The 24,528-nt window shown below is 38.3% G+C and overlaps 1 protein-coding gene across 2 annotated transcripts in view; it reads left to right on the top strand.

Moving 5' to 3' along the window:
* dnah7 (dynein, axonemal, heavy chain 7) overlaps positions 1-24,528 on the top strand; it is a 78,106-nt gene that overhangs the window by 25,076 nt on the left and 28,502 nt on the right. For both annotated transcript variants that reach the window (XM_048193567.1, XM_048193568.1), the window contains 15 exons: positions 3,455-3,553; positions 3,660-3,908; positions 4,409-4,558; positions 5,912-6,094; positions 9,226-9,402; positions 10,710-10,841; positions 12,032-12,253; positions 13,091-13,288; positions 16,317-16,472; positions 16,829-16,997; positions 17,544-17,670; positions 17,748-17,967; positions 18,044-18,916; positions 20,706-20,935; positions 21,058-21,388. In XM_048193567.1, coding sequence (XP_048049524.1) covers positions 3,455-3,553; positions 3,660-3,908; positions 4,409-4,558; positions 5,912-6,094; positions 9,226-9,402; positions 10,710-10,841; positions 12,032-12,253; positions 13,091-13,288; positions 16,317-16,472; positions 16,829-16,997; positions 17,544-17,670; positions 17,748-17,967; positions 18,044-18,916; positions 20,706-20,935; positions 21,058-21,388 — 3,516 coding nt within the window. The remainder of the gene's footprint in view (positions 1-3,454; positions 3,554-3,659; positions 3,909-4,408; positions 4,559-5,911; positions 6,095-9,225; positions 9,403-10,709; positions 10,842-12,031; positions 12,254-13,090; positions 13,289-16,316; positions 16,473-16,828; positions 16,998-17,543; positions 17,671-17,747; positions 17,968-18,043; positions 18,917-20,705; positions 20,936-21,057; positions 21,389-24,528) is intronic.

Below are 24,528 nucleotides of genomic sequence, written 5' to 3'. Positions count from 1 at the left end.
TTTGTATTTGAATGTGAAGGCCTTTGTTGTTTTGATTTAACATCTCATTTGATTTAGTATCTATATACTGTATTTTGGCTCCTGCTGCTTCTGCTGAGCCACCATTTCTGAGCTCTTCATAAACTTGTTAAAGCAATTCTAAATCTCCCAACTGCAATTGGCTCAGTTCCTCTTCGCCTGCCACTGTTATCAGCACAGAGTTACCAAGGTTCGAGAAGTGAAACATTTCCACTTTATCTCAATTCCCATTGCATTCTCCTTCTCCTCTCTCCCTCTCACCACTTTTCGCCTGTGGATCAAAGCCAAATGAATCTGACATTGAATATAAATAGTGTTCACACTCAATTCAGCAGCACGGAGAATTGCAAATCTGTGAAAAACTCAAACTATTGACATTGAGAACTTTGCTAAAAAAACTGTGACCCTAAAGTATTCTGGGCTCCAATCAGTACTCTCTCTCGTCATCTCTAAAGTGTAAAAGCACAGAATGTAATAAAGCATGCTTTCAAACTCCACACTTTTCAGATTAAAATGTCAATGCAAATTTGCAGTTGTCATATGTTATAATATAATTCCATTTGAATGCTAGACAGGCAGTCGAGGCTTTTGTGCAGAGCACCATAGAATATGCTCATTTCAGCATAAGATCTCCTGAAGCAAGGCCAGAGCATGAGCACTTTCATGTTCCTAGGTGGCCCTACCTGAGCTCATTCCTTGATCTTTGATGTATTACTGCTGCACTAATTTCTTCTAAAAGCTTATTTAGTATGCACAAGGGCCTATCCTCATACAGGTCTCATTTACCAACAGTCACTGAGAACACTGAGAATAGTGGTGCAGCCATAGGGCATCAGATTAGACAGGTCAAAGGAACAACTGCAGAGCTTACACAATGTGCCTCAAGCAAGATGAATACTATCTTTCTATTTACTCTGCTGTTCTGATATGACTGCACCACCTGAATAAAAGCCATGTCCCTTGTCAGAGCCACACTGCAGGCCACTCACTCCCTGCAAACTTTTAGGAGTGGCAGCTGCATTTATTTGGAGGAATAAATCCCATCTTGTTCTGTGTTTGTGCTGAATAAAGGAGTCACTTTTACTAATCAAGTAATCCTGTTTGCATCCCACTCATATTTACTACTACAGACGCGAATCGGAGGATGGGGCTAAAGAGGCAATGATGTAGGTGTTAATTTTCTTCTGCGGAGGTGGTCTTTCGTCGCACTATGATGTAATAATGTGACAAAATCCGAAACTAGACATTTTAGCAGCTTGGGTTAAAAAAAACTAAAAAAACTGTTATTGGTCTAACGAGGAAGTTTTGAGTTCTGAAACTTACAGGATGTTTTATAGTACAATGACCTCTTATATGTCAAAAAGTCACAAGATCAGATTTTCACTACACTATTCTTGGGTCCAAAAGAATTCATAATATTGGTATTATCGCAATATCTACAGAAATTAGAAAAAAATCTTTAATCTTTGACTTTGTGTTTTCACAAAAAAAACCAAAAAAAAAACTTTTTTTACTTATATACTTTAATTATCTGCTCTGGTGTTTAGGAATAAAAGTATATGTACTAGTTTGTCCTTATTTCCTCACTTTCACTGGGTGGGCATAGTTTTGAAAAAATATGCAGCATCTTTATAGTACACATACTATCTTTTTTTCACTGGGAAGGAAGTGTACAGTTGATTTAACTGTTTAACATTCAAAATATTAAGAAAATTTTGATTTTTCCATGATATGGGCTGGATTTTCCAATAACGTTGTCTCTTAGTGTGCTACGAAGACTCTAAAGGTAGACCTTAACTGAAGATACACCGTTTCTATCTTCTTAAGTGCGACGTTACCAGCTACTGTCCGTGGTGGTGCTGAATTGGTTGATATCGATGGCTCGAGAATCGATAATTCACTCTATACAGGGGCTGCTTCACTAAATCTATATTGTAATTTATCTATATTCTCGGGGCGCAGAGCCCCCATCAGTGAGTTTAAGGCGACTGTTATTTTAGAACAAAGTTTTAATTCCTTGGAGACGCGTCATGCAGCTGACAGACATGTAGGTATCACGTTTATATCATTTTTTCATTTTTTTATTCAAAATATTCACAAACTTGTTAACTATATCATGAATTTTATGATATATTCCGATTGTAAAATATGTGGAAGTGAACGTGTTTTGTTGTGCGATGTATTGCCGTGCAAACTCAGAGCTGTCGGATTTACGAAATCTTCCCCAAAATACATAAAAGTATGTGGCCGGTGAACTGGGAGAAGAATAGAGTAAACTTTGTTTCATACACAATGTGTATCTGATATGAATAAAACACTTCGTCAAATTATATAAGTGAAATGGTTATTGTTGCAGCTTCCGTAGACATCAGTGTATGGAATTTGATATTAACAAACTATAAATGTCTTTTTTTTTATGCAGTAGCATACTTAATTCAAATGTGTATATACTGTAAATGTCTGAAACCTAAAATAAACCTGATGAGGTTAAAAACACAGAATAGTTGTGATATATGACAAGCGCGGAGCGCGCATCTGTCTCTGGATCAGCGCTAAAGCACATTTGAATTTAGTGAATCTTTGCATTTTATTCTTTGCCATGATCCTAATTGAACACTGCGTGTAGAATTATATTTGTATTGACTGTCAACAGTGATAAGGTATAGCTAAGAGTGGTCCAGACCAACCTTACGAGCGAATGACTTACAGAAGGTATACTTAACTAAGAGCGTTTCGGGAAACGCGTATTAACGTTAAGGCACAGCTTAAGGTATAATTTAAGAACGACGTAGAGTTAAGAAGGTTTTGGGAAATCCAGCCCTGGTCTTTTTAATAAAAATATGGTTGTCATTACCTGAATTTTTAGGGAGTGAATTTTCTTGTAGAATGCAGTCTTTGGCTTAAATAACTGAATATTTCCACATAGAACAGGACAAGCACTCAAGAAAGTAGTGATGACTTGTATTTTACTGGAATGTGACCATTAATTATCTTAAAGTGTCTGTTGTGTGACAGTAAGAATCCTGGAATATCAAATCCACAAAAATCGAATCTCACACAACTGAAATAGGCACGGGAATACCCTGACCTTGACAGCTCCCACTCGCTTTTCTCGTTTTGCCAAATTTGAATAGTGTCTGCTTGTGTCATCTCTGCTGTTCTCAGAAATGAATACGCCTGTGTCATTTTCACAGCAATCTTTGCACCATCACACCCGAGACCGCACTCTTTTTCCATCTTGAAATTACTTCTGGAGACAAAGGCATGCTCTAAACCCCTCAGGTCTGAGTTGCAAATCACTGTGATGGTAAAGAATGAGCAAAGACAATGTGGCTGAATGCCACTGTCCCCTGGAGACCCTGGAAAAGTGACAGCACAAGCAAATCTTTTATTGAGTGTCAAACCTCTTTCTCTCCCTGTGTTTAACATGTCACAGCTAAAGTTTCCAGAGGAGAATGAAGATGTTCTTTTGCTGAGATCTATTATTGATGTTAACCTTCCAAAATTTCTGGCTCATGACCTTCCATTATTTGAGGTACAACATCAATATATTCTACATATACCACAAATTATGCATTCATTAAAATCTACATTCTCAAATTAATATTCACTAACTTCTCATTTGTTGTGAATCTGTACAGGGTATCACTTCTGATCTATTCCCTGGGGTCAAGCTTCCAAAACCAGACTATAGTGTGCTGCTTGAGGCTATTAAGGAAAACAGTGCTAAGATGAACCTGCAGGTCACTGACTTCTTTGCTGAGAAGATACTGCAGATCTATGAAATGATGATTGTGCGTCACGGCTTCATGTTGGTGGGAGAGCCCTTCGGTGGGAAGACATCTGCCTACCGCGTGCTATCCGCGGCCCTGCATGACATCTGTGAGAAGGTGCTGGAAATGGACAACTGTTAACAAAAACTAGTACTGCTCAAATAGTCACAGTGGGAGTAGAGCTTTCTGCATTCAACATTGTACGTCTGTTACATAAGATAGGGTTTTAAACTTTTTTCTTTTATCCTACTTATTGACTGTTTTTGAGTACTTTTTTCTTGTACCCAGAGGATGTGAACTCCCAAAGTCTCAAATACTCCCACATTTCTCAAGCAGTTCCAAGTGGATGTGAATTTGTATCACAATACCACAATACAAACTGCTCTTTTTGCATAATAGAGTGCTTAAAAACTCTGCAAAATGTTTTCATGGAAAGGAAATGTGATTTCTTGTGTTTCCAAAGAACAGACAACACATTTAGTGATGGTACTGCTATAAATCACTGCACTGAAGCACATTCATACACATGCTAATATGACACAATTGAAAACAATGCTGCAAAAATGTGTGTAAGTATTGTATTGTAGTATCAGTAAAACAAACTGTTTTGAATGCAGGGTCTGATGGAGGAGAACAGGGTTCAGATCACTGTTATCAACCCAAAGTCTATCACCATGGGCCAGCTGTATGGCCAGTTTGATCCCGTCTCCCATGAGTGGTCAGATGGCATCTTGGCTGTCAGCTATAGAGCATTTGCCACTTCCCAGGTACAATTTCCATTCCATTCATCTAATGTGTCCACCCATCCCACTTCTGTTCCACTCATCTGCTCTCCCTCCATTTATTGAATAACTCATTTATTCAATCATCTGTCCATCCATCCATCTCTTTCCCTCCCTCCCTTCCATCTATTTCCATCCATCCATCCATCCATCCATCCATCCATCCATCCATCCATCCATCCTTCTATTCCTTCCTTCATCCATACATACATTCATCTATCTATACCTCTATCCTCTCATCCATCCATATATCCCTCCATTTGTCCATCCCCATATCCATTCCTATCTTCCTTTTATCCAATCTCCTCCTTTCCATCCATTTATCCATTCATCCATCCCTCTCTCCTTCCATCCATCCATACATCCCCTTCTACTTCTCTAAGCTCATCTGTTCATCCATCCATCCTCACATTTATTGCTTCTCAGCATTGCACACATTGTGTAAGTAATAATGTAAAAAGTAATTTAGTAAAAAGTAATAATGGCTCTCCATGTACAGAAAAAAAAACTGATGTGTTTAAGTTAAAGCCATCCCAAAAAAGAGTACTTAAATTCCCACAGCGCTGTCTGCCTGAAACATGCAGCTTTTATATTTCTTTCACCATGGTAACACTAAGCCTAAATCTGTGACATCTTTTACCCACTAACTTTAATGTTATTCAGAGTGCAGTCATACCCACATTCCCAAAGGATTACAGTTTGAAGCTTTGTTTCCCTGTCTTATGATAGAAATGTTTGTGTTTAAACAGTTGTTGGCAGAAAACACAGTAGAGCATTCTCTTTGGTGCAGCAAGAAAGTGAGGAACAAACCTAGATCCTCTAATAGCTGTAATTGAGGAATAAAGAGCAACATAATAAGAGGAGACTGGTGTCAAATGTTTGCCTCACACTTAGTTTTATATTTGATTGCCACTGCATTTTCTTGAGCCATTGAAGGCATGTTACAGAATCGTGACTGTTTTAGCGGGAAAAGCCTGTTTCAGTGGAAAGAACTAGGCCAAAACAATGCAAGCAATACAAACTTGCGATATGTTGAACAGATGTCACAGTGTTAAAAATTAAGTATCAATATTTTTTGACTGGAGAAACGTTCATGAGGAAATGTTAGCCTAATAAAGGTTTGTCAGATAATTTTTTTTTAGGAAAAGCAGTCATCATTTGTTATTCTGCAGAAAAAAACATCTTGTCCCGAGTAGCTCCAGTCTACAAAGTGCTACAATAAAAGAACATATTTTACAATAATACCTATTTTATTGAGACATAGCAACAGCACAAACAGAAAAGTTGAAGTTAGATTCTGTTAGAGTCTGAAATGACTGCCCACTACCTCCCCACCAGAGTCCTGACAGAAAGTGGCTGATTTTCGATGGGCCTGTGGATGCAGTGTGGATTGAGAACATGAACACTGTACTGGATGACAACAAGAAGCTTTGTCTCATGAGTGGAGAGATCATCCAGATGTCCCCACAGATGAGCCTTATCTTTGAACCCATGGACCTGGAGGTGGCTTCGCCAGCCACGGTGAGAGAGCATTTATTTGATTTTTGTAAAATGATTTTGTTAGTGAATCTTATAATAAGGAATGGAAGAAGTTTGTAAAGGTTATTTCATGAACCGTTGATCATTTATTGTGGCATGACATATCGTTTTTCTATTGGTCTTCTTTTTCTATACAAATTTTTACAGGTCAGATTTGACCAAACTTGAACTTTGGAATGCAGCCTAAGTCGCATCAGCTTGCATTTCCTACATTCGCATACCTGTGAATGGAAGTCACTGGAACGATAAGTTCTCAATATGATTGTAGTTATATTTCAAAGAGGACATTTTAATATTCTATTAAAGGAGCGGTTTTTAATTCACACATTTTTTATTTATTTCCCCCCCCGAGACTTATAACGTTAGCAACTTTTTTTTTGTTGTTGTTGTTGTTGCCAAGAACAGTCATATTTTGGTTTTATATTTTGATTTTCCACTCTCTCTCCGTCATTTGAATGAATTCTTTCCCCGCCAGCCTTTTTTTTTTTTTAAAGTTGCCAGCCAATGCCAGAATTTTCATTTTCAAAAAACTTTCATGGCCTCCAGAATAATTTATTGTATGAATATCTGAACATGCAGTATGTCTAAAGAAAGAACGGAGCCTCTGCCTTTAAACAAACAAACAAACAAAAAAAGTTTATTCTAGCTACATGCATTCTTTTTTTTATCAACACTTGAATGTAGGCAAGTTTCATAAAAAAAGCAACATTTTGAGCAGAAAGCTGAGAAAATCTAGTTTTTGTCAAAGATTATGTATGGATCAGATTCAGAACAATGATCAAAACATAGATGGAATAGATCGCTTCCATCAATATCCCCAAAGCTTGCACAGTCCTATACCACTTCCTGGGTCGACATTTCATTTGGTAATGTTGGGCAGTTTTGATTTATATGCTGTTTATTGTTTGATGATCACATTATTTTACATATGCTATCGCTTGTCTCTGCTTCTTTTTTTCTGTGTTTTGATCTGGAGATTCTGTATTCTTTCAGAAGATGTGTAATAGCGCCACCTACCGTATAACAGTGGAAACATGGAAAGCTGGAAAATTCCATCAATGGTGGGGAGAGAGTTAAATGGAAAGATTAAATAGTCCATTTTTTGTCGGACTATAATAGTCCATCCTTTTTTGTGAAAAGATGACCAGTGCTGATCACTTTGCTCTGGTATTCATACATGGGTTGCACATTTACTGTTGTGTCCAATTTAGTTAGACAGCGACATCCATAATAAAACAGACTCTTTTTGCAAAGCCTCCATAACATTGTGACATGCAGGCTTACAAAACAAGTAATATCAAAAGACCAAAAATGATCACGAATCTTGTTAAAAATAAACTCGCTTGTTTCTAACTTTGGGAACGCTTTAGCAAGCATTTGCAATATATTCTAATAATATATTCCTGTAATATATTCCACCTACAATGTCAGGCCTACACTGCACATTTTTTTTTTTTTTAAATACAGTACAGTCTAAAAATGTGATGAAATTTGATGAAAATATATCCTCACATTTCCCAACGCATTTTGTAATATCTTTATCAGAAGAAACATCTCTCAGGCAGCCTTTGATGTTTTGGGTTGCAAAAAATGTAGACCATCAAATGGGATTGTCGTTGTCATTCGGCAAACCTGTCAAAAGAGGACTTATCAATTCACTGGCAGTGCCACAATAACACACCCACACTGTGATTTCCCCCTTATCCAGCCTACTCAAGAATGGCATAATGGCATGTCGTTACTGGAATTCTTTCTTTCAGAAACACCAACGCGATTTCCTCCCCTTATTTATCTCAGCGTCTTCTCCTAAGATGGCTTTGTATCCGACAAAGCTTCTGCCTCACACATCCCAGCCTGAGGAAAGGCTCGTATAGTTGTGGATCCCAGCCTTTTTTGCCCCAGTGTGGGCAGAAGACTTTGGTTCAAAAGAATGGGTGATGATGACAGAGATTAAACAAGCATGTTATTGAGACAGAAAGCGTGTAAGAATATCAAAGTGTGTGTGAACGTCCGTGTGTTTTCGTGTTGTTTGCGACCGCCACCAGATCAGATCAAAGTAGAAGCTGGAGATAGAACCAGAGGGAAAGAGTGAGACGGAGATCAAATCTGTGAGAATATCTTGTCTTGCTTTGACAGAAAAAGAAAGAGGTCTCACTATAGCATAAGCATAAACCATCTCCCTTTGGCTCATATCTGTCTCTTGCAATTTCTCTCTTGCTCTCCCCCTTTTCATATATTGATGCTTGACTCATATGGCCTGCTGCAAACTAGAGCAAAGTTCAGTGAGAATTCAGTTGAACAAGCTAACGTGTTCTCGAGGTCATGCTTGGCCCAGATGTCTCCTCGGGCTTAACACCTGTGCAAAAGCACCCAGTTTGCAATTCACTTACACCTCTACCATTCGCATGGGCCTTCCGTGGGAGCCGGCTTCCGACAGCTGTTTCCATCACGTAACCTTGATGATGTGCTATTCATCAAACCATTAAGCACAGAAGACCTTTATCTTTATTAGTAACCCAGTGCAGCTGCTGTGCAGATGAATAAAATGGAATTTGTTTGAACTATGCACCATTCCAGATGGCTAAGTAATATATATATAAAAAGTTTCATACCCTTTTGAGTTCAATGTCCACATTTTTTAGAAAGTGCTACTGTGGTTATGAGTGCTGTTTGTGTGTAACTTTTTGATATATACAAAAGAAGATAATTTCATTGTCATTATCTAGTCAAATTCAATATCAACATTTCTGCCTGTTTACCACTCAAAGGTTTGGGATCAGTATTATCTTAATTAATAATTAATACCTCTATTCATCAGTGATGTATTAAATTGATCAAAAGTGACAGTAAAGACTTTTACATTTTTACAAAAAAATTCAAATTCGAATAAATGCTGTTCTTTTGAACTTTCAAAGAATCCTAAAAAAAATCATGATTTCCACAAAAAATTAATCAGCACAGCTGTTTTTTTTTTTACATTGATAATAATGAACACCAAATCTGCATATTAGAATAATTTCTAAAGAATCATGTCAAGTGAAGACTGAAATACATATATAAACATTTGAACTGTACTGTATATATCCTTGAACTGGGACATTACTGCTTTCTAGGTTTCTCGGTGTGGTATGATCTACATGGAGCCTCACATGTTGGGATGGCGGCCTCTGATGCTGTCCTGGCTCAACACATTGCCGTCCACTCTGAGCTCCATGCACAAAGACGTTATTACTGGCCTCTTCGACCGCATGCTGCCTGCATGTCTTGAACTCATTCGCAAAGGCACTAAGGTACAACTGTAACTGTGCTGCAGATAATGAGTGTCTTCCCACTGAATCCAAGCTAAACAGGACACCCAGATGATTGAATATTGTATGTTTGTTAGTTTGAATATTTCTTTGCTCTAAACATATCAATGTGACTGCAGTCATACCATGAATGGTGTACTTTCTCAAAGTTACAATTTAAAGTGGCCATTATTGTACAGCAGAATTCTTTACTCAAATATGTTTGCATAATGATGCTAATTTACAACTTTCCAAGTTGTATGTCTCTCTTATAATTCATCAGTCTATTATCTTCTTTTATGTTAAATATTTTTCAGATCTCAACCTCAAATCAATAGTTTATTTTCATTCATTTCTAAATTATGAAGCCCCTAAGGCAGGGGTGTCCAAACTCGGTCCTGAAGGGCCACTGTCTTATAAAGTTTAGCTCCAACTTGCCTCAACACACCTGACTAGAAGTTTCTAGCCTATAGTAAGACCTTGATTAGCTGGTTCAGGTGTGTTTAATTAGGGTTGGAGCTAAACTCTGCAGGACAGTGGCCCTCCAGGAGCAGGATTGGACAGGGGACAAAAAATATGAGCTGGGAGAAAAAAATTATGTTTCAACACTTTTGTATTCTTGCAAAAAAGTTTTGTGTTCCTCCAAGAAACTTGCAAAAGCATTGAAATATTGTTTTCCCTTCCACCTCATATTATTTCCATCACCATTTTTTTTTTTAGTTATAATAAGCGATTAGTCATAAAAACAAATTTCAGCTTGAGATTTGTGACCTCTTGTCATAATGCACTGATACTACAAAAAGACACTTGAACAAAGACATTAGTTTTTTTTATGAAACATAATTATTACTACAAGAGTCTGGAAGGAATAGGAAATTTTTTCGATGTGCTCAATTAAGTACAGGCATTACATACAGAATTTCCTTTCCCAATAATCACAGGCTTCTGCAATTAAGGGTTCTTTTGTGCTTACATGCATGCATTGTGCTCAGAATGGGATAAAGCGCTAATTATGTGCTTTCTTTTTTTAAATACCACTTTTCCTGACAGTCCTGTTTTGTCTCTTAGTGCTTACAGTGCACTTTGGTTATACAGTTTTTGGCAGACAAAGTAGCGCTTTCTTCTGCCACTCATTTGCTGCTGCATTTCTTTCCTTGTTTGCCATTTTTGTATAGCCATTGTTGAGCTATTGTTTATTATCTCACGTTGTACATTTAAGATAGTTTTGTCCAGTATGATGGAGCACCATTGATCATCTAGCCACGGGTTCTTGGTCCAGACTAATGGAGTGTGTTTTGTGTGGTTATCAGGAATTATCTCCCACGACCAACACGAGCCTGGTGAGGTCTCTGATGAATCTGATGGACTGCATGATGGATGAGTTCAGAGAGGAGAGCCAGATGAAGGGGATGGATGAGAGAGATGTCTGCTCCTGGCTTGAGGTGAGGAAATAAAATGTGGAATGTTGGACACTTTATGGACTCAACACTCACAGCTTTGCCTATGTAGCTGAAGTTGATCCTCACTTCTGCTGAGCCTACACTGAGGCAGTTGGCTAAAAAGCAAGCAAAACATCTTAGCAGCCACATAACAATTTCCTAGAAATAATCCACAACACGCTAGCATCATGGTGGCACGTTCAACAGGCACCACATTTTCATCATTTGATCTAATTGTGATCAATCATTATGTGAAATAGTTTTAACATTTAAGTGTTTCAATATATCTGACCCATAGATAGGGTTCAGAAGGTTATAAATACACAGGAGAGATACCGTATACTGGATATAGTGTATTTCAAGGACCTCATCTTTTCATTTGTTTGATTAATCAGCTTTCATGGCTAGTGAATCAAAATTGTTTGCTTAGTTTCACTTAGTCCTCTAAAGCATACAAGGGATGTTTTTTCAGTTTGAGTGGTCCATTGCAAATTCATCATATTAATTGCTTCTCACAAATGTCTTAGCTTTACTGCCCCGAAAGGTCATATCTTAAGCCGAAGGCAACTTTTGCCATTTTTTTTTTTTTGTGTTGTCTGAAGTCTGTCAATACTGTCTGCATTTCTCCTCTAAAGGTAATAATCTTTCTCCACCTGCTCCTCTGAGACGGAGATCATATCAGTGAATCAAAAAGTGCCAACATAGATGGCGAGTCTCATTGATTAGGTGCCGGTACAGGATCAATGCTTAGAAAATCTCCCTCCTCTTAGATAGGAATGACTTTATTTGCTTCCTCTCAGTTAGTCATCAGAGTATTGCTCAATCCTAAAGCTTTTTTTTTTTTTAATGCCAAAGTAGCACAAAGCATTTTGTCCCAAATCAATACCGGCAGTGTTTGTATTGATTGTCATTGCTGCAGCAGATTGATCTAAAGGTGGAACTGAGTTTGTAAAGAAATATTTATGAATAATTGATTGGATTAGCAGCTGTGGGAAGGTCAGCAGTGGGTCGTAGTGATTAAACACAGCAATTGAGAAAGTAATGATTTAGATCATTTATGGAAAAACTCAATATGATACCTCAAAATGGACTTATCAGAGGTCAACAGTAATATGTTACTGAGCTGTTTGTTAGTCAAAAAACACTACCTCTAGCTTTGCATAAAAACAATGTTTTTCTCTCTTCCTGTATAGGGCATCTTTGTTTTCTGCCTCGTGTGGTCAGTTGGAGCCAGCTGTACTGAGGCTGGAAGGGTAAAGTTTGATGGTTTGGTGAGGGAGATGCTGGCAGGTGGCCTCAGTGAAGAGACACGCACACAACATGGAATACTGGAGCACGTGGAGCCTCCCGCCAAGCAGCTGACAGTGCCTTTACCCACTGAGGGCACACTCTATGAATACCGCTTCCTCAAAGAGGTCAGGAAGTTCCATCAACACAATTGAGTGGATATGTAGAGAAAAGCAGATTGAGCTCTTTTGGGAAGTTTTTTTCCTGTTATTTTTTTGGGAGGTAATTAGGTAGATGACACATATGTAATCTTTTATGTTATCTGTATTATCTCCACTTTCCTGCAGCTTCTTATTCCTTCTCAGAGATGTTTCTCAATCTGGCTTTCTAGAAAGCAATTGTGCAAATTTAATATCCATCCTTATTTAGTATTTAACATGCCATCCTGGCTTGATCTATATTTAGAATACAAAGTATAAAATCAACCACTTAATTTCTGGAGTTTGAGGCATGTGAACTTGATTCTGTTTTTCATCCTGAAATAGGCCTACTAATAAGCAAATCCACTCTCTGCTCAGGAAGCACACCCTCCTCATCCTGAATTAGGTCATCTGTCTAATTATTTGTTAGAAATCACAAGCTTTATCTCTGTGTAATAAAACTTCAGGCATAACCTGGACTAATTTGCCAATTTCATGCCTCATTAAATGCTGAAAATGTCATTTATTAGAGAAGAAATGGATTATCCATTGCTTACATTTTTATACTGTAGATAAAAGCCTTTTTTTCTGAACTGACAGGAATATGAACAAGCCCATAATTCTTTTGTGGTGTATATAAGACTTCTACAAAGAGTGCATCATGACATTTTTGAGGGTGTCATGATGGTGGAATTGGGAACATTGCAGCATTAATATACACTGTAGGTTCAGAGAGCACTGAAGGATAGAAGAACAAAATTCCAAATAAAAAAGCTAACAAGAATATTTGTTAAATGGTTTACATGAGCAATGATACTCTATCAGGGTCCAGGCAGATGGGAGTTATGGACTGAGGAGCTGAAGGAACAGCCCCCCATCCCCAAAGATGTGCAGTTCAATGAAATAATTGTGCCTACGGAGAACACTGTACGCTACACTGCTCTCATGAAGCTGCTCATCACTCATCAGAAGCCCACCATCTTTGTTGGCCCCACGGGGACTGGCAAGAGCGTCTACATTCTAGTGAGTGTTTCAGTGCAGTTTTTACCACAATGAATACCAGTCTGCCACTATTTAGAATAGGACTGTCAATCGACTACAGTGGAAATGAAGCAGTCAGTCAAGTTAACATTATTTAGTAAATGGATTCAACTCTAATCAAAAATTATATAACAAACACGTACAATGTAACTATTTAAAAGACAAAATGATGTCTTGTTATAGCTTTTGTAGCAGGGGCGCCACCATCTTGCAGTACTACAACCTGTGATGTCACAGGGTTGGTTGTCTTGCCTGAGTTCAACAGATACAAATGTAGAGAGGCAGACAGTGGAGGACAGATAGTGAAAGATAAAGACGGAGACAAAACTGGAAAGCCACAGGGCATTAGAAGACAAAAGAGAGGCCACTATTGCATTGCTCCTGGATGTAAAAATTAGTTTTACAATTTTAAAGCAAAGAACAAAAGAGTCCATTTTCATAAACTGCCGCTGAAACGGAGAATAGTAATGCTTCGCTTCCCAAAACACATTCAGACACATTCAGTCCCACTGTCTCAAGATTTTCATAGTTATACTTGGATATGTACAATATGTTGCCAAAATGACTGTCAGAAATTAAAATGCACCACAACCATTAAAAACACCATTTGTCATTCCACAATATACAGAGATCAAAGATGAAAAAAAAAATCACAAAGTATTTCTTGTTGTGACTCTACGTTTGCCATTCAGGGCTCCATACAATGGATAATCTCCTTATGTTATCCCCAATTCCGTCATCTTCCTTCCTTGCCATCATCTTTTTTGATCCTTTTGCATTTCGTGCAATAAAGTTTTTAACCAACTTTTCCTTCACTGCTGGAGTCCTGAATTATTTTTGTTTGCCTATTTTTATCAGCCCGGAATTGCTTTGCAAATAGCACTGGAGCCCTCTATTGGTCAACTACTTGGTGACAGATATTATGAGTTTATCTAACGATTACAGCAACGAGGCAAAAAAAATCAAAGACCAGAATCGAAACTATAATAATCTTCATTAATCCAACGGAGCCAACCAACCCTGTGACGTCACAGGTTGTAATACTGCAAAATGGCGGCGCCCCTGCTACAAAAGCGATAACAATTTTTTTTTTTTTTTTAAATGGTTACATTTATCGTGTTCTATATTGTGTTATATATCGTTTGTTGTATAATTTTTGATTAGAGTGAAATCCATTTACTAAATAATGTTGACTTGACTGACTACTTCATTTCCACTTTAATACTATATGTTAATATTTTAATTAATCTAAATTAACACATTAAATTGACACTCCTAATTTAGAATAGTTTGTATGTCCTGCATAATTCTGATTCTGCTGGTTGTGCCATTTAATGAGGAAAGTTTACTGCAATTAAAAACTGTGTGGTGACTAAAACTCAGTTTAGTATTAATCAGTTCACAGAACTGATTAATACTAAACTGAGTTTTAGTCACCACACCATAGATTTTATGAATTGTGACTCTTCAACAGGGTGAAATTCTTTGTATTCATAGGTATAAAAAAGTTTTATTTAAGACTAAAACTCATCTGTTGAATTGAGTCTCACCTTCAACAGATAATTTGCTTTAAACAGAATATTCTGTTATTATCTGTTATTATCATACCACTCAAAACTCATCAAAGAGTCATGCTGCTTGAGACTTTTTGGGAACATAAAAGAAGTTTACTTAAAAAGTATGATATATTTAGTCAGGATTTGAACTCTTGTCCCCTGCCCACTGACTGAAAACTGTACCACTATATTAACAAAGGTGTCTTTTGGTCTTGTGTAATCTCACCTATGACACCAAGTAAGCCAGGACTTCCACTGGTGCCTCTGCTGAAAAATAAATAAATAAATAAAGAATTAGGTGCACGGCACATCTGTCTCTATCTACAGCTGAGCATGAAACCGCTTACGTGATGTTGTACGTCTGCGCGCAAGGGTTGACGTCATCAGATTGTGATAAATGAGTCAATGGTTTGAGACTAACTGTGGCCCACTATGTATGCTCCCCCTCCCCCTTTCCACAAGAAACAAACACACTCAATGCTTGTATTTTGGTCGATGGTACGGTTAGAAAGTCACTCAACTGGAAATCCATCAGCCAAACAGCCTCATCTCTCTTACCTGCATCATTATGCTTTTGTTTTAAATACGCCTGTGGCATCAGTTTACACAACAGTTTGTGCTTGTGTTATATAAAGATTGAACAGACTGAGTAATGTTTGTCCAAAACTCTTATAAAAAAAAAAAAAAAAATCAATATAATCTGAATCACCAGTTATTTCAGTAAGATTGATTTAATAGGATTCATTCATTCTTTCTACTCGTGTACCCACTCACTTCATAGTTCCCTCTGCCTCCTCTTTCCGTTTTATTTTTTCACAATTTCCCCCTCTTGAATCTTTGGCAAAAATTTAAAGGACTCTTAAAGTCTCCATGTTGTGAGTGTGAAATGCCTGCAGGTGCCAACTTCATCACTCTCATTTAGCACATGAATATTAAATCATCATTTTTCACACTCTGCCACATGGCTCTTTCACAGAGTTTTAAGGAATGAAAGAGATTGTATGTGTCACGCATAAGTGGAGAAACATCATGTTCTCCTCAAACTATAATGAATGAGGTCTCTCTGAAATGTGCATATATTTACATGAATTAGTTGACACATGGCTGATCCATAAAAGCTTTTATGTTGGTTGTGCATGTTTTTGATTTTCATCCTTTAGGTTAACTGTTAAATTTATTGTGATTTAAAGAGATCCATATTTCATCGGTTTTTAGCTTGCATCAAGCTGTTATATGAGACACAAGCATAATTATGTCAGGTGCGAAGGTTATGTAAAACAATTTCATAGACTCATTTACTTACAGCATGTTTTATAAAGGTAGTGACAGGCTTACAGTAGAAAGACTGTTTTCTTGTCACTTCCAACACAGGTTGAAGGTGTTTATGAAAACTGAATTTTGATGCAACATCTGTGCTAAGTAGAGCTAATTAAGTGTCTCCAAATCCCCCACAGGACTTTTTGTTAAATCGTTTGGAGAAGGATGTGTACAGTCCTCTGTTGATCAACTTCTCAGCCCAAACAACAGCAGCACAGACTCAAAACATTATTATGTCTAAACTTGATAAGAGAAGGAAAGGAGTGTTTGGCCCTCCCTTGGGAAAGAAAATGGTATACTTTAAGCATATTTTTATTACCCTTTTTGTCACTGGAGAGATTATGATTAAATCTCAATCAATTTTTACTAAGCAGTTCTTCTTAGCTTTTTATAATCCATTTATGACTTTGTGTCTAAAATTCTGACTGTAATGTGAAAATTAGTTCTTTATTGCCTCTAAATTAAATGTGAAAAATTGAAAAATGTGTTTGATTCACAAGTTTACCTGTATTTAAAATGGCACAGTAAATATGCCATATTATCTTCCAACATTCAAAATTAAATTAACATGAGTGTTATAAAACATTTTTAGACCTGTCATTTTTTTGTTATTTTGACCTTTAATTTGCCTTTTGATTACTTTAATTAGGTGGTGTTTGTGGATGATGTAAACATGCCAGCAAGAGAGACCTATGGAGCCCAGCCTCCAGTGGAGCTCCTGCGCCAGTGGCTCGATCACTGGAACTGGTATGACATGAAGGACTGCTCCATGATCAGCTTAGTGGACATTCAAATCATGTGTGCCATGGGTCCGCCAGGTGAGTTCATGTCATTTATATATGCTAATACAGTTATTATTCAAGGCAAATGCAGCTCTAAGAGCAGTGTCCAGCAGGTGTTATTGTTAACAAAACTAAAGCAAAAGTTATTCAGCAATGGAAATAAAGCTCAAATAAAATAAAAACATTAGATGAAAATTAGAAATGGCTAAAACTGCTAAAACTCAACTAAATCTAAAGCTATAAAAATATAATAAAAACTAAAATATATAAATAAAAGCTAATTCAAAAATATTTGAAAAATACTATCATTTTAATTAAATAATACTAAAATAACACTGGTGTTCAGTTCAGTACAGACCTTAGGGATATGCATAAACCATGAAGATAAAGAAGATGGTGTAAAAAAAATCAAGAAATCAAAGTTAAACATTGGTCACAGTAAAACAAATCTATCAAGCTTCAGGAGGCCAGTAGTACTTGCATGCAACTTTGAGATTGTTGCAAAGGAAGCAACATGTCTAATGTTTTGAACAGTGTACACTGGTCTGTTTGTACGTTTGACATGTCCATTGTCATGTGCAGGTGGAGGTAGGAACCCTGTGACTCCTCGCTTTTTACGTCACTTCAACACAGTGACCATTAATGAATTTGATGACAAAACCATGTTCACAATCTTCTCAAGAATTCTGGACTGGCACTTAAGCATAAGGTAAGGGTGCTTCATACCAATGTGAGTAATAAATAAATTAAATTTTTAATACATTTTCTGTTCTTACCTGCTTTCAGATTTCCATTTCCCAAACCATTCGTCAGTGTCACCTCTCAGATCATCAGTGCCACCATGTCTGTGTACCAGGAGGCCACTAAAAACCTCCTACCAACCCCAGCCAAGTCCCACTACCTCTTCAACCTTCGAGATTTTTCCCGCGTCATCCAGGGGATCTGTTTATCACGGCCGGAGACAGCAGACGACCCTACGGCCATCAAACGCTTATGGGTGCATGAGGTAACTGCAAACACAGTTTTATAGGCCATATCATAGCAAGAAAGCTGAACTGATGTTAAAATATCCTCTCATGCAGGTCCTGAGGGTGTATTATGACCGCTTAGTGCATCCGTCTGATTGTGCATGGATGGTGGGCTTCCTGCAGGAAGTTTCAAAGTCTCACCTGAAAGAAGACTTCCATCAGCTATTCAAGCATTTGGACAGTGATGCAGATGGGCTTGTAACCGAAGATGACCTTCGGAGCCTCATGTTCTGTGATTTTCATGACCCCAAAGGTGAGGACCGGAACTACCGTGAGGTGGGTAACCCTGAGAAGCTCCGTCAGGTGGTGGAGACCCATCTTGAAGAGTACAACAATATCAGCAAGGCTCCCATGAATCTTGTACTTTTCCGGTTCGCCATCGAACACGTTTGTCGCATCTCCCGCATTCTAAAACAGCCCCGTGGACATGCTCTTTTAGTGGGAGTTGGAGGAAGCGGCCGTCAGTCTTTGACGCGCTTGGCCGCCCACATGGCTGAATCCGAACTCTTCCAGGTGGAGATCTCGAAGAGTTATGGGGTTGCAGAATGGCGTGATGACCTCAAGCTCATCATGCAAAAATCGACATCTGGGGAAAGTCACGGAGTCTTCCTTTTCACCGACACCCAGATTAAGATGGAGTCGTTTTTGGAGGATGTGAGTAACTTGTTAAACACTGGTGAGGTTCCCAATCTCTTTGCCGTAGATGAGAAGCAGGAGATTTGTGAACGCATGCGTGTATTGGACCGTCAGCGGGAACGTGATAAGCAGACGGATGGCAGCCCACTGGCTCTTTTTAACATGTTTTTGGAGCGCTGTCGCAGCCAGCTGCATGTGGTACTGGCCATGAGTCCTATTGGTGACACCTTCAGAAGTCGCCTGAGACGTTTCCCTGCTCTCATTAACTGCTGCACCATTGACTGGTTCCAGGTTGGTGTGAACGTAAAGGCTATGCAGTGTTATTTTAGTATAATTAATGTACTATTTTAGTTTTTATTAATATTTTGAATTAGTTTTTATTTTAATTTTAATAGAAATTTTGTTTTTTATTTTTAATTTTTAAATATGTCAAGTCACCTTTATTTTTATAGAGCTTCATACAATAGAAATTGTGGTTGCACTTTATTTTACAGTACTTGCACTTATGAGTAGGATACAACGGGGCTAAAGGCACACCTTAAGAAAAAATGTGCTTTTCACTACTCTCAAAGTGAATGATTACAGGAAAAATATATATGTTTGTATTGGATAATGATGGAGCAACATATTTTGTGTGAAAAAAAAAAAAATCATAAAGTGGTTAATTTTGTTTAAAAATCTTATAAATGTATGAGGTGGTGAGGGGGCTCCCCAGCATGGGGTAAAAGGCGCACGGTATTTACGCAAATACTTTAGCTAAAATAATATGGTTTTAATAATGACTAGGTTAATACTTGTTCAAAAGAATCACTTTAGCAAAGTTTGTATTCTTTTCTGTTTATTTTGATAAATAAAATAATTCATTTTTGTTCAGTAAATATACTGTCATTAAAATAGGCCTATGTGATACATATTTTTTATATATAAAATATAAAAATAGATTTTAAAAATACAGAAATACAGAAACAAATTTATTTTAAAAAGTAAAGATTCTGAAAGCATTGAAGGAGATCCCATAATAGCCTATTTAATATAGATTTACAGTAGTAACAATAAATTATATTTTTTATGATATGATTAATATATTTTAAAATATGATTGTTTCATTATAAATATGGGTATTATCTATAAGATAGATACCCAATTTGATATATGATATTTGCTATGTGAATCTAACCATGTCCTGTCAACAAATGGAAAAGTCAGCCAGCTATTCATTAACATGTTAATTATTGTGCCTTTTGCCCCAACAGCAGGGGTGCTTTTTACCCCAAATACCATACTTTACATATTCTTCCGTTATTGAAAAACTATTGCTTGAATTACCTTGAACAAAACTGAAAATCGTTAAGAAGACCTTTGTCTGAAAATACAAACGTTAATTTAATGGATTCTTATTTGCTATTTAAATCAACAACATTTTAAAAAATATCAAATATTAGATCAAACTACCTCAGAATCAACCTTGCGTTGCTGCCCGCGATCACATCAAAGATCAGAGAAATTTGCACGTACATTTTGAAAAACGGATGTTTAGGAAAGTGCTGCGGCAAGTTTTTGTGCTGTCTAGTGGTTTAGAGGAAAATAAAATCAAAGGCGCCTTAAGCCCTGTTGTACCCTACATACTATACCTTTCTTACTTAATTAAGACAGTACTGGGTATTTAGTTACTAAGGTATATGGGTTAAGGTTAGGTTTTGGGGTAGGCTCAGGGTTAGATACTGTGAAGCTTCTTTGAAATTTCAGTAGAACTTTATTTTACAGTCATGCTCTATATGTGCATACTATGTACTTATAGTAAATACAGAAACTGGATAATAACTAATAAACTGGAAAGTAACATAATTAATGATGCAAACTTAATCAAATATGAGACAAATTCAGCTGTAATGCAGCTGTAGCAAGATAATAGTGTCATTATTCAGATTAATTCAGTTCAGTGTTGATGTCTATATAGTTATATAAATGTGAAACAAATGAACTATAATTGTTTTGAAGAATTCAAGAATTTTATTAAATATTAATTGTGCATTGTTACAGTCAAAAATTAAATGTGTATTGAATCATTATGTTCCAAAAGAGCTGGCCAGAAGATGCTCTGCAGGCTGTGGCATCTCGTTTCCTGGAAGACGTTGAAATGACGGACACTGCTCGTGAAGGCTGTATCAGCATGTGCAAGAGCTTCCACACGTCCACCATCAATCTCTCTGCATGTTTCCTTTCGGAGCTGCAACGCTATAACTATGTCACACCAACTTCCTATTTGGAGCTCATATCTATGTTTAAGCACCTACTCCAGCGCAAAAGATCGTAAGTCATTCCAGTCTGAGTGGCTTTACATTAGAATCATTGACTGATTAAGTTTGAATAATTAGGTTATGTCACATTATTTATGCCATTGATGATAATATTGATGGTGTCTGTTGTTTCAGTGAGGTCATGAAGCTGAAGAGTCGTTATGAGGTTGGTCTACAAAAGCTGGAATCAGCCGCCACTCAGGTGTCCACAATGCAGGTAGAGCTGGAGGCCCTTCAGCCTCAGCTGCGTGTGGCCAGTAAAGAAGTGGAAGAGATGATGGTGGTCATTGAGCGAGAATCTGTGGAGGTATCCAAGACAGAGAAAGTGGTCCGTGTGGATGAAGCAGAGGCTAATGAGCAGGCAATGGCTGCCAAGGCTATTAAAGATGAATGTGATGCCGATCTGGCAGTTGCTGTGCCCATTCTGGAATCTGCATTGGCTGCTTTGAACACACTCACACCGCAGGTTGGAGGAAACTATAATTGAATAATTATTCTTACTTTATGTTGCATACAAATTGTTTATAGTAACAAAGATATCTCAGATTTTGATATTGGCCAAAGAAACACATTCTAGCATAAGTTAAAGGGATAGTCCGCCAAAAATAAAAATTGTATCATCATTTACTCTCATGTTGAACTAAACCTGTATGGACCACAAAAGTTGATATTTTGAAGAATGCTGGTAATCAAACAGTTTTGGTGAGCTTTGACTTCAGATTCAAAACAGTCTTTAATGGTATCTGCAGGTAAATTAATACAAGGCAGACAAGGAAACATAACTGTAAATAATTGACCGGACAAAAATCAAATGAAACACAAGGATTTAATACAAGGAACAAACAAAGGGAATTAATTAGGACACAGCTGAACAGAATGATTAATCAAATCAGTAACCAAGGTAATTAATAATGAGACTGACAGGCATGGAGACAGCAAAGACAGAAAATAAACTCAACCTGAACAAAACTGTGACAATATATAATTTTAAGTAATAAATACCCGTAGTGCCTTTGGGTTACTTGATGAAACATTCTTAAAAGGGTCATGACATGGATTTTTATTATTTTAATATGTTCACTGATAATGTTAATAAAGTTTTTTATTAACAAAAACAACCTATATACATATATATATGTAGAAAAATGTCTCGGGTTACGACTGTAACCCTGGTTCCCTGAGAACAGGGAACGAGACACTGCGTCCTCGAACGCATATGGGGAATGCCCTCGCATAACCGGTATCTGAAACAATCTGTCAAATCACGACAATCCTACTGACCGGCGATAGCCTATGACGTCAAACAGGTGCAACCAGGAAGAATATAAGGGGCGTCTGGAGAACATGTCATCCGCTTTTCGTCTAAAGGGACTGACAGCAGGCAGAATGGAGGCATGGCAACGAAACGCAGTGTCTCGTTCCCTGTTTTCAGGGAACCAGGGTTACAGTCGTAACCCGAGATGCTCCCTTTCGAAAGGGAACTCGCACTGCATCCTAGAACGCATATGAGGAACGAAATACACACGCCACCATGCCGAGAGGAGTGCATGCCAAATGGCTGAGAAAAATGGCAGAAAAATGCCAAGCACTCAACTCCTTCTGGTCACACAAGGCTGTCAGTGACAATACTCCCTATGGCCTAAGCCGAGCTGAAGCCTCAAAGGAGGGAGCCCTCTGAGAAAGACAGAGGACGTGACTCACCAAGGCCGCTCAAGACATAGTACCAACATCTTAGCAGAAGAGGTTTCTTAAAGGGAGTCAGGCCAGCATGCTCGAGAGGAGCTCTGGCCAGTCACTTTCAGGGGGACAAGGGTCAACCCCTGGAGCCACCATGGAGGCCGACCTGGCCCAAAAAGAGCCCTAGTCTGCCAGCAACCTGTCTGTTCATGGAAGTCCCTTACTTAAAGCCCAGGGAGGCAGCCATATGAGAGGGACTGCAGAAAGGCAGAAACCACTCCTCACCGGAAAGAGACGGGCATCCCAGGGAGCAGAACTCAGCAAAGTGCTTCCCAACCCTCAGAACGAGGGGAGTAAACTGCTCAACCTTGGATCTACAGAATGCTAAAAACAGAGCATTCTGGAGGCTGGCTATTCATAAGGCCCAAAGGGGCTTCTAGCTCCTAAAAGCTGGTCTAAGGGGAGTAAACACCAGACTTCTTAACACCCCTAGATGAACTCAGGGAGCAAGGTCTGGAAAGCTCTGAGGACATATCGTATTCAACTCTCAGAAGGGAGAGGAAGCCAACAACACTCAGGACATCCAAAGGGAGGTTCAGAGAAGCAGAACCTAGGCCACCTAGGTGTCTAATTTATGCCACACACCAAAGGGAACTGAGGCTTTGCATATCGCATCTACTCTAATATCAAGAGGAGCAACGTTCACCTAGGCCAAAAAAAGGAGGAAGCCACAAACTTGCCTTACAAAAGGGAAGTTAGGAGGGTCTGCTACTCGCATTTATTACCCAATGCAGAGGGCGGGCACTGGCCGGAAACAACTGTAAACATAGAGGAGGCATACAAAGAAATAGGGGCGGCCCAAGTTAAAGGCCAACACACCAAAACATGACTTCTGAGAGGTAAAAAGAACAAAAAAAAAAGCAACCTAGTGACTCTTATTGGCAAGAGGAGGCAGGTATGTTCAAACAGGTGAAAACATCTGTGGCCTAACGGGCAGCGGTAAATAGAAAAACACTGCACACTTTCACCATTTTCTAGTAACAAAAGAGGCCTAATCATAGGCCAATACCAGAAACATCACAAGCCCAAGGACAGAGGCCTTAGAGAATATGAAGCCAGCATATGAAGCCGACGTCAGAAAGATAAAACAGGGCCAGACAGAGCGGAGGCTAAAAAGAAAGCCAACACGCATCATAGGGTGATATAAGGGAAAGGCCATACCTGAAGTCATGATGCATCTGGAGCTCAGGGGAGTGGAATGTTTCAGCATATTGCCTTAAACTCTCAGAGCGAGAGGAAACCACTTCACTTCAACCTAAGGGAAGGTTAGCAAGGAGGTCAAAATTTCTTTAAAAAAAATAGCCAACTACTTGAAATCATGAGCCTCGCTGGAATTCAGCCAAAGGGGTGACTCCAGAAAATGTGATAACCATAAAAATGACTTGCCACACAGAAGTATTCATTCTGAAAACCCCAATAAAACCTACAAACCAAGATCTTAAGAGAGTAAGAATTATAAAAGGGTTTCACGACCAACCTTTGCTTAAAAGGGAGCTCCAAGGCCCTAGTAAAAAAGCCCCTAAAAGCATAAACCCTAACTAAAAATATATTCACGAAAATCCTTAAGCAGGGAGCTTTGAGGTCAATGCAAAAGCAATGGCTCTAATAATATAGAGGCGACCTACAAAAAAAACATACAGAGAAAAAGGCCCACCTATAAATGTAAAAGTGGCCTACCATACTCACACAGTCTAAAGGCTGCGCTTCTCTTCGAACCCGGTCCGGACCATCAGAAAAGTTCCAGCTTAGGGAACATACTCATCATTGGCCCAGCCTCAGGACCGATGTAGAAGCGCCTGTGGGGAAGAGGGGTACCGAGGGACAGCAGAAGAAATACATACTGGCGTTCAGAACGCCTGTGCTGTATAA

The sequence above is a fragment of the Megalobrama amblycephala genome, linkage group LG6 (assembly GCF_018812025.1).
Source record: "Megalobrama amblycephala isolate DHTTF-2021 linkage group LG6, ASM1881202v1, whole genome shotgun sequence".
Taxonomy (NCBI): Eukaryota; Metazoa; Chordata; class Actinopteri; order Cypriniformes; family Xenocyprididae; genus Megalobrama; species Megalobrama amblycephala.
This window is presented reverse-complemented; position numbering and strand designations above follow the sequence as displayed.